Source organism: Scyliorhinus torazame, chromosome 9 (genome assembly GCF_047496885.1).
Source record: "Scyliorhinus torazame isolate Kashiwa2021f chromosome 9, sScyTor2.1, whole genome shotgun sequence".
Taxonomy (NCBI): Eukaryota; Metazoa; Chordata; class Chondrichthyes; order Carcharhiniformes; family Scyliorhinidae; genus Scyliorhinus; species Scyliorhinus torazame.
This window is the reverse complement of record NC_092715.1, coordinates 59,442,806-59,460,639: the sequence shown is the minus strand read 5'-3', so window position 1 is coordinate 59,460,639 and position 17,834 is coordinate 59,442,806. Positions and strand designations below refer to the sequence as shown.

Here is a 17,834-nt window from a genome sequence, read left to right as displayed (position 1 = left end):
ATCTTCTTCCTGGTCTGACCTGTTTAAACTCTGAAGTGGCCTCACTCTGAACTGCTCTGCCTGACAATTGATCAGCAGACCAGACAGTTCAGTGAAGACTCAAGCCAAGAACACTTTCCCTTTTCTCACATCTGCTCCCTCAACCATGTGCTTTTGAAACTGCTGCTCTTTGAAGCCTTCCTGGAAAGCCCATCACACTTGAGTTGGCTTGAAATCCCCCAACATCCTTTGAAATGCTAAGCACTCATTCAATTTCACAGTGCAGTACATTTAACATGCCTTTGATTGACAGATTAATGGTTTAAACACAGCTGCCAGGAGGTTTGTTTATTTATCTTTCCCTCCACGCTTGAAGTGCCCTCTATTGATTCTAACCACAATGTTTATAAACATTCTTGTTATGATTGACAACTGCTGACCACTTCAAAGCAGCTAAATGGTTTCACTTCCTCATTTCTATCTGCAGAAAACACTTAACATTGTTGCACATCCAACCACCATGTGACATGGCTTCTCTACTCTCACTATGATCACTTCCTTGTAGCCCTCACTGCCCATGTCCCTCTAACTCTTTCCAACTTCACCTCCATCTTTAACTGGCAGTGGGACAAACGTACTTACAATTTCCAGCACTTTAGTCTTTGGCCTACCATTCACCATGAGACTGATGACATCTCAATGACTCCTTCACCACCACCTTTGATGCCCAGTCCCCTAGTACTTTCTTCTCTCCTGTACACACATCCTTGTATGGCTCCCATTTTTGGTTCCTTCAAATCAATGGGTGCAGGTTTGAGTGCAAACGGTTTACAACTGGTTTAGCTAGCCATCTTGTCTGCCTGAGTCCCATCAAGAGCTATTGCACCCTGGCCTCACCCACTACAACTACACGCTATTGCAAGGTGGTCCTTGAAGGCACTGATAATCCTGATGACCAACTCTCAACTCTCCAGCTTCTATCTCCTGATGACAAATGTCTCCTGGAACCTCTCTCCCGAGCCACCTTCGCCTCCAGCAGCAACTGCTACAATTGGCTTTAAATTGGAGTTTAACACTGGTTTATTGTATCTTTCATGCTACACCTGTAATAACATTTACCATAGCTCTTATCATTTGGTATCTCCAAATGTATTTTGAATTGTGTTTTTTGGTCGTTGTTGAGTGGAACCAGGAATCTGAGGTGTTACATGTTAACATTGAAAAGGAGGAGGTATTGAGTCTTTTAAAAGATAAGTCTCCTGGGCTAGATGGGATTTATCCCAGAATACTGAGGGAAGCAAGGGAGGAACTTGCTGGGGCTTTGACTGACATCTTTGTATCCTCATTGGCTACAAGTGAGATCTCAGAGGACTGGGGAATAGCTAATGTGGTACCGCTGTTTAAGAAAGGCAGCAGGGATAATCCTGGAAACTATAGGCCGGTGAGCCTCATGTCGGTAGTAGGTAAATTATTGGAGCGAATTCTCAGGGACTTGATTTATACCCATTTGGAAACAAATGGACCCATAAGCGATAGACAGCATGGTTTTGTGAAGGGGAGGTCGTGCCTCACTAACTTGATCGAGTTTTTTGAAGAGATGACAAAGATGATTGATGAGGGGAGGGCGGTGGATGTTGTTTGCATGGACTTCAGTAAAGCCTTTGACAAGGTGCCTCATGGCAGACTGGTACAAAAGGTGAAGCCACATGGGATCAGAGGTGAGGGGGTAAGATGGATACAGAACTGGCTCAGTCACAGAAGGCAAAGGGTAGCAATAAAAGGGTGTTTTATGAATGGAAGATTGTGACTAGTGGTGTTTCGCAGGGATCTGTGCTTGGGCCTCTGTTGTTTGTAGTGTACATAAACGATTTGGAGGAAAATGTAGCCGGTCTGATTAGTAAGTTCGCGGATGACACCAGGGTTGGTGGAGTGGCAGATAGTGTTGAGGATTGTCAGAAGATACAGCAGGACATAGATAGGTTGGAGACTTGGGCAGAGAAATGGCAAATGGAGTTTAATCCGGACAAATGTGAGGTAATGCATTTTGGTAGGTCTAACATAGAAGGGAAACATACGATAAATGGTAAAACTCTTACGAATATATAAAGTATGCCGATTTGGGTGAACCACAGATTTGAGCCAGGGAGGTGGGGTGGAAATTTTCGGAAATGGGAGGAGAAGGGATTAAGACACTAAAAGATTTGTTTCTTAGGGGTCGGTTTGCAGGATTGAAGGAGCTGGAAACGAAGTATGGGCTGGAGCAGGAGGAAATGTTTAGATACATGCAGGTTTGAGATTTTGCCAGAAAGGAGATCCAGAACTTCACGGAGGAGCCGGCCTCCACATTGTCGGAGGAGGTGCTGACAACAGGGGGAATGGAGAACGGGGCTAGTGTCAGCGGTCTACGGAGCTATTTTGGAAGAGGAGAAGGCACCACTGGAGGGGATCAAAGCAAAGTGGGAGGAAGAGTTGGGAGAGGATATGGAGGAGGGGTTCTGGTGTGAGGTGCTCCGGAGAGTGGCCTCCACCTTGTGAGCGAGGTTGGGGCTGATACAGCTGAAGGTCGTATACAGAGCACACCTCACGAGGGCCAGGGTGACCCGATTCTTTGAGGGGGGGGGGGGGGGGGGGGTGGCGCGCTAATCACGTTCATATGTTTTGGTCCTGTCCAAAGCTAGAGGATTACTGGAAGGAGGTTTTTAGGGTAATTTCTAAAGTGGTGCACGTGAAACTGGACCCGGGCCCCCGGGAGGCCACATTCGGGGTGTCGGACCAGACAGGGTTGGAAACGGTTGCGGAGGCAGATGTTGTAGCCTTCGTCTCGTTGATCGCCCGAAGGGGGATCCTGATGGGTTGGAGAGCAACCTCTCCACCCTGTGCCCTGGCGTGGCGGGAGGACTTGTTGGAATTCTTGACTCTTGAGAAGGTTAAGTTTGAACTGAGGGGAAGGACAGAGGGGTTCTACAATTCATGGGCATTATTCATTATGCACTTTCAAGAACTGGATAACATCGAACATTAGTTGGGGGTGGGGGGCGATGGATGTTAATGGGGGATTCCTGATTCCTTTTTGTCAGTTGTGTATGTGAACATGTGGGCGAATGTTTTGGGTTTGGTGGGAGGATGGGATCGTTGTTAATGATATGGGGATTGGCATATTTGTGACTGATTATTCTTTATTGCTGGTGGGTGTAAATGTGGGAGAAAATGCGAAAAAGGAGGAGAATAAAGAATTTTTTTTTTTTTTTAAAGGAATATAGAAAGTCAGAGAGATCTGGACGTGCAGGTCCACAGATCTTTGAAGGTGGCAACACAAGTGGACAAGGTAGTCAAGAAAACATACAAAATGTTTGCCTTCATTGGACAGTAGGAAGTCTTACAACACCAGGTTAAAGTCCAACAGGTTTGTTTCAAACACTAGCTTTCGGAGCACTGCTCCTTCCTCAGATTCACCTGAGGAAGGAGCTGCGCTCCGAAAGCTAGTGATATCGAAACAAACCTGTTGGACTTTAACATGGTGTTGTAAGACTTCTTACTGTGCTCACCCCAGTCCAACGCCGGCATCTCCACTTCATTGGACAGGGCATCGAGTATAAAAACTGGCAAGTCATGCTACAGTTGTATAGAACCTTGGTAAGGCCGCACTTGGAATATTGCGCACAATTCTGGTCGCCACACTACCAGAGGATGTGAAGGCTTTGGAGAGGGTGCAGAGGATGTTTACCAGGATGTTTCCTGGTCTGGAGGGTGTTAGCTATGTTGAGAGGCTGAATAGACTCGGACTGTTTTCACTCGAAAGACGGAGGTTGAGGGGTGACCTGATAGAGGTCGACAAGATTATGAGGGTGATGCACGATCAATGACCACTGAAGCGAGGTTGTAGTCCAACTGAAGGCTTTAATAAGCTAGATGTTTCCCCCAGCAGCTTAGGCACAGAATGAAGGCTGCTGGGGCGGCATGGGCTCTTATACCCCACCTAGCAGGGTGGAGCTACCATACAGTTTGACCAATGGGAAACATACAATATCTACCAATGGTGTTCCAGCATTACCAGGTACCGTAATACCTCTACAGAGACTACTACATTCACACCCTGTTAAAAAAGACCCCGGCGGGGGTGGTGGCCTGACATTACAGCATGGTAACGTGGTAGAAATTATAGTTATGGAGGTACCGTAATACCTCCGTACAGCATTTTGTAACTATTTACAATTCTATTTACTATTTACAATTTATGATTCATAATTAAGTATACACTTTAAAATGAAGCAATCAGTCGATCGGGGGCCCTGGTCGTCGAAGCTTCGGTGGTGACTCCGGTGGAGGCTCGGGTGTCTGTGACTCCGGGAGCGTGGCCTCGATCCCTGTGGCAGCTTCAACACCCCTAGACAGCGCTGGTGGGGAAAACGGTTGACCTGGGAAGGGAGCGTCTGCGGGGTGCATCGGTGGATGGGGGGGCCTAGACGGGGCCGGCGGAAGAACCGACCCTCCTGTAAGGTGCACAGGTGGGAGGGAGGGTGGGACTGGTGGCTTGGGTGTGCGTGGGGCTCTGGCGAGCGCCAGATCTCGTAGGGAGACCGTATCTTGTCGGCCATCGGGGTACGCCACGTAGGCGTACTGGGGGTTAGCGTGGAGAAGATGGACCCTCTCGACCAACGGGTCCGACTTGTGCGCCCGCACGTTTTTTCAGAGCAGGATGGGTCCGGGAGCTGCCAGCCAGGTCGGGAGCGAGGTCCCAGAGGAGGACTTCCTGGGGAAGACAACGAGAGGTTCATGAGGTGTTTGGTTGGTTGTGGTATACAGCAGTGACCGTATGGAGTGGAGGGCATCCGGGAGGACTTCCTGCCAGCGGGAGACTGGGAGATTCCTGGACCGTAGGGTCAGTAGGACGGTCTTCCAGACCATTCCGTTCTCCCTCTCTACCTGTCCGTTACCCCGGGGGTTGTAACTGGTTGTCCTGCTCGATGCGATGCCCTTGCTGAGCAGGAATTGACGCAGTTCGTCGCTCATAAAGGAGGACCCCCTATGACTGTGTATATAAGCGGGGAACCCGAACAGTGCAAAGATGCTATGGAGGGCCTTGATGACGGTGGTTGCGGTCATGTAGGGACAGGGGATGACGAATGGGAACCGGGAGGACTCGTTAATCACGTTCAGGAAGTACGTGTTGCGGTCGGTGGAGGGGAGGGGGCCTTTGAAGTCCATGCTGAGGCGTTCAAAGGGATGGGATGCCTTTATCAGGTGCGCTTTCTCTGGCCGGTAGAAGTGAGGTTTGCACTCCGCGCAGATTTGGCAGTCCCTGGTGGCAGTCCTGACCTCCTCGATGGAGTAGGGCAGGTTGCAGGTCTTGATTAAGTGGAAAAGTGAGTGACCCCAGGGTCAGAGGTCCTCGTGGAGGGCTCGGAGGCGGTCCACTTGTGCGTTGGCACATGTGCCGCGGGACAGGGCATCAGGAGGCTTGTTTAGCTTCCCGGAACGATACAAGATTTCGTAGTTGTAGGTGGAGAGTTCGATCCTCCACCGCAAGATCTTATCGTTTTTCATCTTGCCCCGCTGTGCATTATCGAACATGAAAGCAACCGACCGTTGGTCAGTGAGGAGAGTGAATCTCCTGACGGCCAGGTAATGTCCCCAATGTCGCACAGCTTCTACTATGGCCTGAGCTCTTTTTTGACTGAGGAGTGGCGGATTTCAGAAGCATGGAGGGCACGTGAAAAGAAGGCCACGGGTCTGCCCGCTTGGTTGAGGGTGGCTGCCAGAGCTACGTCAGACGCGTCGCTCTCGACCTGGAAGGGGCGGGACTCGTCGATGGCGTGCATCGTGGCCTTTTCAATGTCTGCTTTGATGCGGCTGAGGGCCTGGCGGGCCTCTATCGACAGGGGAAAAACTGTGGATTGGATCAGGGGACGGGCCTTGTCTGCATAGTTGGGGAACCACTGGGCATAGTAAGAGAAAAACCCTAGGCTGCACTTCAGGACCTTGGAGCAGTGAGGGAGGGGGAACTCCATAAGGGGGCGCATGCGTTCAGGGTCGGGGCCTATAACTCCATTTCGCACTACATAGCCGAGGATGGCTAGGCGGTCGGTACTAAACACGCATTTATCCTTGTTGTATGTAAGGTTAAGGATGTTTCCGGTCTGGAGGAATTTTCGGAGGTTGGTGTCGTGGTCCTGCTGGTCGTGGCCGCAAATGGTGACATTATCCAATTACGGGAATGTTGCCCGTAAACCGTACCGGTCAACCATTCGATCCATCTCGCGCTGGAAGACCGAGACCCCGTTGATGACACTGAAGGGAACCCTTAAGAAGTGGTAGAGCCGCCCGTCTGCCTCGAAGGCAGTGTATTTGCAGTCACTAGTGCGGATGGGGAGCTGGTGGTGGACGGACTTAACAACCACCGTGGAGAAGACCTTGTAATGCGCGATCCTGTTTACCAGGTCGGATATGCGGGGGAGAGGGTACGCGTCCAGCTGCGTAAGCCTGTTGATGGTCTGACTGTAGTCGATGACCATCCTGTGCTTCTCCCCAGTCTTTACCACCACTACGTGAGCTCTCCAGGGACTGTTGCAAGCTTCAATGACTCCTTCCCTCAGTAGCCTTTGGACCTCTGACAATAAAGATCCGATCCTGGGCACTGTACCGTCTGCTCCTGGTGGCGACGGGTTTGCAATCGGGGTGAGGTTTGCAAACAGGGAAGGCGGATCGAGCTTGAGGGTCGCGAGGCCGCAGACAGTGAGGGGGGGTATAGGGCCGCCGAATTTGAAAGTTAGACTTTGGAGATTACACTGGAAGTCTAAACCTAGGAGTGTGACCGCGCAGAGGTGGGGAAGGACGTAGAGCCGGTAATTTCTAGACTCCCTTCCCTGGACCGTGAGGTTTGCTGTACAAAACCCCTTTATCTCTACTGAGTGGGAACCGGAGGCAGAGAGATTTTTTGATTAACGGGGTGGATGAGGAGAGAACAGCGCCTTACCATGTCAGGGTGTATGAAGCTCTCCGTGCCCCCAGAGTCGATTAAGCAGGACGTCTCGTGCCCGTTGATTAGTACAGTTGTTGTTGCAGTTGAGAGTGTCCGAGGCCGGGACTGACTCAGGGTCACCGAGGCTAATCTCAGCAGTTGAGTGTTCTCTTCGGGTGGTGTGTGGTCAGCCGAGCTGGGGTCCTGGGAGTCCATCCAAAATGGGGGCTCCCATTGGTCGCACATGGCTGGGGGTGCACAAAATGGCGGCACCCATCCATCGAACGTGCGTCCACGGGACAAGATGGCGGCACCCAAGATGGCCGCACGTGGCCCTGGAGTAGGAAGATGGCGGCGCCAGCTGGCCGCACGAGGACCGTGGAGAGGTTTGTGGTGGCGGTCCGCATTCGCCGCCGGAGACCACGACGACCGCACGGGCCTGGCATACCACCACGAAGTGGCCTTTTTTACCGCATCTCTTGCAGGTGGATGCGCGGGCCGGGCAGTGCTGCCGGGGGTGCTTGGCCAGCCCTTCAAAAGTAGCAGCGGGGCCCCCCGGGGTTGCCAGGCCGCTTTGCAGCACAAGCTTGTGGGGAGATGGGGGATGTCTCGGGGTCGGCTGCGGAGGGGTTCCACACTGCCAAGGGGGCTGCCGCGCGGTCGGGAATGTAAGCGCGGGCGTTTCTGGAGGCCACATCCAAAGACCCTGCAAGGGCCCGTGCCTCCTTGAAGCCTAGAGTGTCTTTTTCCAGCCATCGCTGGCGGATTTGTGAGGACAGCATACCTGCCACAAAAGCGTCCCGAACCAAGAGTTCTGTGTGGTCGCTCGCCGAAACTTGCGGCAGGTGCAGTTTCTCCCCAACACCAGGAGTGCACGGTAGAATTCTTCCAGCAATTTCCCCAGGGGTTTGTCGCCTCGTTGCTAGCAGATGTCGGGCGTAGACCTGGTTTACCGGGCAAATATAATGTCCCGGTAATGCAGCTCCATTGCTGCATCAAAGTCTTCCGCTTCCTCGATGAGGGTGTAAATTTCCAGGCTCACCCTCGAGTGCAGGACTTGCATTTTCAGTTCTCCCGTGGGTGTGTTTTCGGGCGTTCCGAGCTATCCTTTAAAACACGCCAGCCAGTGCTTGAAGATTGCCGCTGAGTTCGCCGCGTGGGGGCTGAGTTGCAGACACTCCGGCTTGATTCGGAGCTCTAGCTTATTAAATTGATGCACGATCAATGACCACTAAAGCGAGGTTGTAGTCCAACTGAAGGCTTTAATAAGCTAGATGTTTCCCCCAGCAGCTCAGGTACAGAATGAAGGCTGCCGGGGCGGCACCGGCTCTTATATCCCGCCTAGCAGGGCGGAGCTACCATACAGTTTGACCAATGGGAAGCATACAATATCTACCAATGGTGTTCCAGCATTACCAGGTACCGTAATACCTCTACAGAGACTACCACAGAGGGGCATGGATAGAATGGATGGGCAGGCATTCTTTCAGAGGGTGGCGAGGTCAGTAACCATGGGAAAATAGGTTTAAGGTCAATGGGGCAGAGTTTAGAGGAGATGTGAGAGGCAGTTTTTTTACGCAGAGGGCGGTGAGTGCTTGAAACGCATTGCAAGGGAGGTTGTGGAAAGAGAAACATTAACGGCATTCAAAAGGCATCTTGACAAACACATGGATAGGCTGGGTATAGAGGGATACGGCACTAGGAAGTGCTGAGGGTATTGGCAAAGGGTGGTATTATGACCGGTACAGGCTTGGAGGGCCGAAGGGCCTGTTCCTGTGCTGTATTGTTCTTTGTCTTTGTTCTTACCTGACTGCTCCTGTCAGGGTACCGGGATGGCCTCACTTGGGTGGGTCTTCAAATGTTCTGTGTTTCTGTCCGCAGCCAGCCTTCGTTATTTGAAAAATGATGGGAAGCCACACGTCACCACATTTCACAATGTCCAGCTGGCAGACGGGAAACGGCACGCTGTCCTACTGCAGATAAAGGGGCTGCAGCACGGGCCTACAACAGCTCAGCTCTATGTCGACTGTATGCAGGCAGGTGCAGCTCACAACCTACCAGCCATGTTCGCAAGCATGCCGCAGACTGCAGATTCCGTAGAAATCCGAACCGTCCAGAGAAGAATACAGGTATGTACAGAAAAATCGATTCCATTATAAGCAGTAGTTCCGATGCAAAGGAGGGCCGAACTGACTCCTCTATTATTCTGCCACTCCAGGTTTGGCAGTAACGGGGTTTTTATGTGAAGTTAAAGAGGATGTTCTTCACCAATTCTGTAATAGTCCTGCTAATTACACTTCTAGGTTGTAAAGAATTCGTCAGACAGGTTTTCTTAAGTTAAACAAAGAACAAGATGAATTTATTGAAACTGTCACCCGAATTTAACAAATCGCAACCACCGTTCACGCATCAGATGCTTTAGTTTGGGGCCCCGCACACACCAGTACAGGTGGCAGAGTAAGAGGGATGTCACAGTTCATGAAAACACAAAACAAAGGTGTATATGGTTAGCTGTTTCTTGGCTGCTCTTGATGCGGTGATACTAAGTTGTGGGCGTTTTATTCAGTTGCCTTCCTGGGTGTAGTTGTATGGGGCTGTTTCTCATGTTTTGTTGCCAAAAGGTTTTGATTTGCTGTAGATTTTTCTTCTCAGGATGCTTACTTTGCAAGACCCACAATGGCCCTTAACTTCTTGGCTCCCCACCATCAGAGTTGGTGTGTACACCAAAGATGCACTGAAGAATCCCTCTTGAACTTTCCCACATAAAGGTTTATCCAGCAATTGTCCAGAATCTCTAACTACCCCTGGACAATATCGCTGGGCTGGGAACCATCCGACAAGGAGATTGAATTAGCTAAATCCAGATGATTCTGCCAGTTTTACCCTCATGGTTACTCTGAAAGAGTCAGAAGGAATAAAAGCACTTCTAACTTCAGAATAATTATTTGAAAGATCCAGACTGAGCCCAACATGGGTCACCCCCCTGAAACACAGGGCGCTCCCCCACCTTCCTCTAAACACACACTCATCCCACAGTATTCCATACCCCCCTCCTTGACCTGACCCCCGAACCGACCCAAATCTCACCGCAATCCACCCCTCAGCTATCCAATCCTTCCTGATAGCCTAACACCCGACCTATCCAATCCCCCGCACCCACCCAAATGTCAGATTCTCCCATTCCCCAATGTCCAATCTGATGTGTTGGGTGTTCTGGATCACATATAGGTCACCAACACTTGAAATAGTGCAACACTATTTTATTGAATTATTAACTGTTTAAACCTACTCAGACTGTGGGTCAATACGATACGAGCTTTAACTAAAGACCGTTGCCTTGTCCTAACCAGTCGGTGCACTCAGCACATGGTGAATGTTTGTGTTGCAGGCTGTGAGCTCTGTCATCCTAGCTAGCAGCTACTCGAATGAGCGGGAACTCTGATGCCCCCTGTCTTTATAGTGTGTGTGCTCTCACTGGTGATTGGCTGCGGTGTTGTGTGTGTTGATTGGTCCCACTGTGTGTCCATCAGTGTGTGTCTGCACTATGGTATACTGGTGTATATTATGACATCCCCCTTTTATAAAAAATGTACCTGCGTGGCAATAAATAGTGTATGGTGAATGTTCCTGACTATGTGTGTGTGAAATATTTACAGGACTATGTACATTAAAACTAAGCTATTTACATGGGAAGGTGCCTAGTGCAGAAAAACAGCGTGTCACAAGAATAATGAGATGAACACTATATACAAACCACTTGAACGATTAAACGGAAAAACAGAACAGATCAGAAAGTCCATATGTCCACAAAGTTCACAAATTAAGTCTCTGGGGTGGGCGACGAATTCTGGTTGACCGCCTCAAGGGTGGGTCGGGAGCCGCCGGCTGAGGAGCGGGTTGGACTGCGTCATAGTGAGGAGGATGCTGTGTGACCGGAATCTCTGCATAATCCAGGTCAGGGGCAACAGGAGGGCATGGCACTGGTGGAGGATCACGTAGCGAGCACAGAACGAGATGAAGGGCACGTCGATTGCGGGGCAGAATGGAGCCATCTTTCATATGAACCAGGAACGAGCGGGGAGCCACCTGCCGAAGAACCACAGCGGTTGCAGACCAGCCACCATCCGGAAGATGGATGCGGACGTTGTCATCTGGAGCCAGAGCAGGGAGATCAGCTGCACGGGAGTCATGAGCCGCATTGTGCTGTGCACGAGACAGTTGCATTCGTTGAAGGACCGGAACGTGGTCGAGGTCTGGGACGTGAATGGACGGCACCGTCATCCTCAGGGCGCGACCCATGAGCAGCTGGGCTGGCGACAGGCCAGTGGACAGTGGGGCCGAGCGATAGGCCAGCACGGCAAGGTAGAAATTGGACCCAGCATCGGCAGCCTTGCAGAGGAGCCGTTTGACTATGTGGACGCCCTTCCCTGCTTTGCCGTTGGATTGGGGGTACAGGGGACTGGATGTCACATGCACAAAGTTGTACCTCCTGGCAAAGTTGGACCATTCCTGGCTTACGAAGCAGGGGCCATTGTTCGACATCACAGTGAGTGGGATGCCGTGTCGAGCAAAGGTGTCCTTACAGGCACAGATGACTGCAGACGATGTGATGTTGTGTAAACCTACCACCTCCGGGTAGTTTGAAAAGTAGTCTACAATCAGGATATAGTCCCTGCCCAGCACGTGGAACAGGTCGATGACGACCTTGGACCAAGGGGACGTGACCAACTCATGGGGCTGTAGGGTCTCACGTGGTTGGGCCGGCTGGAAACGCTGACAAGTGGGGCAGTTGAGCACTGTGTTGGCGATGTTGTCATTGATGCCGGGCCAGTATACTGCCTCTTGGGCCCGTCGGCAGCACTTTTCCACGCCAAGATGGCCCTCGTGTAGCTGTTCCAAGACGAGCTGGCGCATGCTGTGCGGGATGACAATGCGGTCCAGTTTCAGGAGAACACCATCGACTACCGCCAGATCGTCTCTGATGTTGTAGAACTGCGGACATTGGCCCTTGAGCCACCCGTCTGTTAGGTGGCGCATGACACGCTGTAGCAGGGGGTCAGCCGCTGTCTCGCAGCGAATTTGGACGAGGCGTTCATCCATGGCAGGTAGATTGGAGGCCACGAAGGCCACATGGGCGTCAACCTGGCAGACGAATCCCGCTGAGTCGCACGGAGTGTTGACTGCCCTGGAGAGAGCGTCGGCAATGATTAGGTCTTTGCCCGGGGTGTATACCAGCTGGAAGTCGTATTGCTGGAGCTTGAGCAGAATGCGCTGGAGGCGAGGCGTCATGTCGTTCAAGTCTTTCTGTATTGTATTGACCAGCGGGCGATGGTCAGTCTCAACGGTGAATTGGAGGAAGGCCGTACACATAATGATGAAACTTGACAACACCGGTCAAAAGGCCCAGACACTCCTTTTCTATCTGCGCGTAGCGCTGTTCCGTGGGGGTCATGACGCGTGATGCTTTTGCAACGGGGGCCCATGATGAGGCCTCATCGCGTTGCAGGAGCACTGCCCCAATGCCAGATTGGCTGGCATCGGTCGAAATTTTTGTCTCTTTCGCTGGATCAAAAAAAGCAAAGACCGAGGCCGTAGTGAGTTTGGTTTTGAGTTCTCTCCATTCGCGCTCGTGGGCAGGAAGCCATTGGAAGTCTGTCATCTTCCTGACCAGGTTCCTGAGAGCCGTGGTATGAGAGGCGAGGTTAGGGATGAACTTCCCTAGGAAGTTGACCATGCCCAGAAATCGGAGGACCGCCTTCCTGTCCTCTGGCGTTTTCATGGCTGTGATAGCAGCCACCTTGTCCGTATCCGGCTGCACACCCAACTGGGAGATGTGGTCCCCTAGGAACTTGAGTTCCGTCTGACCAAAGGAGCATTTGGCTCTGTTGAGGCATAGGCCCTGCTCCCGTATGCATTTGAACACACGCTGGAGGCGACTGACATGCTCCTGCGGGGTGGTGGACCAAATGATTATGTCGTCGACATAGACGCGAACACCTTAAATGCCTTCCATCATTTGTTCCATGATCCTGTGGAACACTTCTGAAGCCGATATGATCCCAAGCAGCATCCTATTGTAACAATATCTTCCAAAGGGGGTGTTAAAGGTACACAGTTTTGTGCTGGATTTGTCGAGCTTGATTTGCCAGAATCCTTTCGAGGTGTCAAGTTTGGTGAAGAGCTTGGCGCGAGCCATCTCGCATGTGATCTCCTCACGCTTGGGGATTGGATAATGCTCCCTCATGATATTGCGATTCAGATCCTTGGGATCAATGCAAATTCTGAGCTCGCCAGAAGGCTTTTTTATGCACACCATGGAACTGACCCAGTCGGTTGGTTCTGTAACTCTGGAGATCACTCCTTGGTCTTGGAGGTCCTGCAGCTGCTGTTTGAGGCGGTCCTTGAGGGGTGCTGGGACTCTGTGAGGTGCATGCACCAAAGGCGTGGCGTTCTGTTTGGGTAGGATCTTGTAAGTATATGGGAGCGTGCCCATGCCTTCGAAGACGTTGTGCTGCTGGTCGATGATGGCGTCGAGTTGCGCCCTGAAATCAGCATCCTGGAAGGCAGGCGTGTCATCAGGAGAGAGAGAATGAACTCTTTGAATGAGGTTCAACAGCTTGCACACCTGTGCGCCAAGCAGGGACTCCTTCGAGGAGCCCACGATCTCGAAACGAAGGATGGCTTTTCGTGACTTGTGCGTCACTTCAAGTTGGCACGAGCCGGGAACAGGAATGATGTTGCCATTGTAGTCCAATAGCTGGCAGGCCGATGGAAGGATGGCTGGTTTGACATGAAGGCTTTGGAAAGCAGACCACGCCATGAGATTGGCGGAGGCATCAGTGTCCAGGTGGAATCGTATTTGGGACCAGTTGACCGTCAGCGTGGCACACCATTCGTCTGGATCGATGCTGTATACCGACAGCGGCTGGTGTCTTTGCTTCGGGGACAGCCTGGTTTTCGTTATGACACCGACTCGAAAAGGCACCTTCGGGTCCTCGGTGTCACTGCTGTGTGGGAGGTCCGCATCGGGCTCGGTGACCGTGGGTTGAATTGCCCGAACATTCCTGCGAGGCTGGCTGAAGCGATATGAATTGGCAGGCTGAGCTGCTCGACAGCAGACAGCATAGTGGCCAAGTCTTCCACATCGTAGGTATTGTCGAGATTTTGCGGGGCATTGCCGCTTTAAATGGGCGGAGCCACAGTTGCTGCACGTCGTGACGTCAGCATGTTCGCTGCGCCACCGCGCATGCGCGGTGCGGTCGTGCGTGGTGCGCGCCTGCACGTTACGTTCTTCAACGTCGCCGTCCCCTCGTTTGGTGTGTACAAGCACAGGAGTCCGCCAAAAGCGTGCGAAGTGGCCGCCCTCATCCAGGCTGAGGCCCTGGAGGTGCTCAATCACTTGGACCTGTTCCGCCTCGTCGGGACCTTGCCGCGCCGTTTCAGCCGCTTGTATATGGGAATACCGACTCGTGGCATTTTCATGTAAGACACAGGTCTCGATGGCGGTCGCTAGGGTGAGTTGCTTTACTTTGAGGAGCTGCTGACGTAGGGAGGCCGACTGAACACCGAAAACGATCTGGTCGCGTATCATGGAGTCGGAGGTGGGCCCGTAGCTGCAAAATTGCGCAAGGATGCGGAGATGCGATAGAAAGAATTGGAAAGGTTCATCCTTACCCTGCAAATGCTGCTGGAACACGTAGCGTTCGAAACTTTCATTCACCTCTACGCTGCAGTGAGTGTCAAACTTGAGGAGGACCGTCTTAAACTTCGTCTTATCTTCGTCATCTGCAAAGGTGAGAGAGTTGAAAATGTGGATGGCATGGTCCCCGGCCGTGGAGAGGAGAAGAGCAATCTTTCTGGTGTCCAAGGCGCCCTCCCTGCCCGTGGCTTCGAGGAAGAGCTGGAAGCGCTGTTTGAAAAACTTCCAGTTGGCCCCTAGGTTGCCGGCGATGAGGAGCGGCGGCGGTGGGCTGATGTTGTCCATGTTGCAGGATGACGGAATGCTGGCGGAAGGCAGATCACTTGCAGGTAGGTCTAAGAAGTGCTAGTATCCCACCACTCCTGGTATCATGATGTGTTGGGTGTTCTGGATCACATACAGGTCACCAACACTTGAAACAGTGCAACACTATTTTATTGAATTATTAACTGTTTAAACCTACTCAGACTGTGGGTCAATATGATACGAGCTTTAACTAAAGACCTTTGCCTTGTCCTAACCAGTCGATGCACTCAGCACATGGTGAATGTCTGTGTTGCAGGCTGTGAGCTCTGTCCTCCTAGCTAGCTGCTACTCGAATGAGCGGGAACTCTGATGTCCCCTGTCTTTATAGTGTGTGTGCTCTCACTGGTGATTGGCTGCGGTGTTGTATGTGTTGATTGGTCCCACTGCATGTCCATCAGTGTGTGTCTGCACCATGATATACTGGTGTATATTATGACACAATCTACACTCCTGACCTGACCCCAACCCCCCTGACCTGAGCCAAACCCCACCCAACCTGACCCTCTGACCCACCCCGACCCCAAACTTGTCTTAACCCCATGCCCTGAAGCCCAACCCCGACCCCCCCCCCCAATGTCCGCCCCCTCCCGATTTTCAATCGCCCCAGCCTGACCCCCCCCCACCACCGATGTCCGACCCACAACTAATTTCCTGATGTCTGACCCCCATCCCCTGATATCTGACCCCCACTCTCTGATGACTGACCCTCACAGACTTAATGTCCGACTCCTGTCTCCCCACCCACCTGATGTCAGATCCCCCACATTCCTGTCTGAACTCTCACCCCGCAAATCACTTCCACTTACCTTAGACACTTACTTTCTCCTTGAACTGTTATTTTCAATGGTACCTTTAAACTCACCTGCTTTCTGGTAGCTACTGCTGTAAAAAAGGGTGTGTGTCCTCCTTCGCTCTGCTTCTTTTCGACTCTGACGCTGGAGCAGGGGAAGAGTATTTGTTTACAGAGGGGGTTTAAAACTGCTGAAATAAAGAACGCCCTCCTTTTTACAGGCTGTGGTTGAAATAGCAATTGGGCATCAAGAAGGCTATTTTAAAACAGGCTTATACAACCTTTTTGCATGAGCAGCTACACTTCATCTTTTTTTAAAAACTTAACGGTGCAGACTTCGCAAAAATAAGGGGTGGAATTCTCCAGTTGGGAGACTATGGGCTGGATTCTCCGGTTTTGCGGCTAAGTGCCGACGCCGGCGTGGGAACAATGGCATTTTACGACGCCAAAATTGCAGCGAGCCCTCAAAGATTCTGGGAGCTGTGAGGGGCTAGCAGCCTGCACCGGGTAAAACCCCCGGCTCCCGAGCCAAAACCGGCCCGAGAATGGCCGGCTCCGTGGCCGCACATGGGCACAGCGACGACCTGCAGCGGTCGCGCCATACAACATGGTGCCGGCCGCACGCGGACCCGACCCCCCTCACCACCCCCGGACCACCCCCACCAGACCCCCAGCCCTCACCGGAGCCCTCCTGGCCAGCGGCACGGCTCCCCCCCCCGGACTGTGGCGGCGCTGAACACAGTCCGCAGCTGCCATGCGAGGGTGACAACATCTGAGAGCATCGGGGGAGAGCCTTCAGGCGACGTCCTGAGGCCGCCCCACGGCGTGCGGTGTACTCAGCGATTTGGAGGGGGTGGAGCATCTGAAAACAGCCGCCGCACCCGAATCGCTCGTAAAAAGGGATTCTCCACCCATTCGCCGATTACGATATCAGCGTCGAGCAACGGAGAATCCCACCTTAGGTTCTCCCACTGGAGCTTATATGCACCAGTTTTCCGATTCCCTTGAGATCGTAAAATGGGATGCAATTCGGCATTCCATGCAAATTTATGCATGGCGTGGAATACGAGGGATTCCCAAGGACTTCCGCTATCGGGCCGCCACCTTGAGCAGGCCGCCCGCTGATAGCGAAGTCCCGTGGCCAGGCACCCCAAACCCCAGGCACCGCAAATCAGCCCCAACCATGCCACTGCCCCCCCCATTTCATTGCCACTATGCCACTGCCTCCCCTATGGGGTGTTCTCCCTATTACAGGGATCTCTGTGGGGGTCCCCCCCATTACAGGGGTCTCTGTGGGGGTCCCCCCCCATTACAGGGGTCCCTGTGGGGGTCCCTCCATTACAGGGGTCCCTGTGAGGGTTCCCCTACTACAGGGTTCCATGTGGGGGGTCTCACTATTACAGGGGCCCCTGTGGGGAAGGTGTGAGGGGGGTCTGATAGAGGTGGCATGGGCAGGCAGTGCATTGTTGATGGGGGGAGGGCATGGTGGCCCTCGGATGGGCTTGGATGGTCTCTACCAGTCTGGTTCTGGCATGGTGAACTCTGTAGTGGGCCAAGGAGACAGCGGTTGCCCCTTTGGCTCACTGCTAGGTCCACCACATCAGGGCCACGCTGGTTAAAAACCATAAGTCATCCCCGCGTACGTGATTCCCGGCGGCAGGGAGCGGGGAATTGTTGCAGGCCGGAGCATTGGGCGCCAGGCCCACTAATTTGCATTTATTTCCATATCCTGCTGGTGTGCAGCGTGGACCTCGTTCCCGGGCATCGGTTCTGAATTTGCCCCGGCGCCCAATTCTCTGACCCAGCGGGGAACGCAATCTAAATGTCCCGGGACAGTGAAACCCGCCCATGAGGTTTGACACAAAATACAACATGAATTTTTTTTTAAGTTGAGATATGAAGAAAAGAGACAACTTGTTAAGCAAAGAAAAGCAATATCAAAGCAATAAATTGATCATTCTTAAAAATAAATAACTTATTAGGGTTAGAGAGGTTGAGACCGTGGGCTGGATTCTCCAGCCTGTCGGGCCAGATTTCTGGTTCAGCATGCCGGCGGGATGCTCCATTTCACTGGCTGGCCAATGGAGTTTCCCATTGTGGGG

General features: G+C 52.3%; 1 protein-coding gene across 1 annotated transcript in view; it reads left to right on the top strand.

Annotated features, from left to right (window-relative positions):
* The window catches only part of LOC140429232 (thrombospondin-4-like), a 162,999-nt gene that overhangs the window by 27,072 nt on the left and 118,093 nt on the right, over positions 1-17,834 (top strand). Inside the window, exon 3 of the mRNA XM_072515983.1 lies at positions 8,819-9,066. Within this exon, the coding sequence (XP_072372084.1) occupies positions 8,819-9,066 (248 nt within the window). The remainder of the gene's footprint in view (positions 1-8,818; positions 9,067-17,834) is intronic.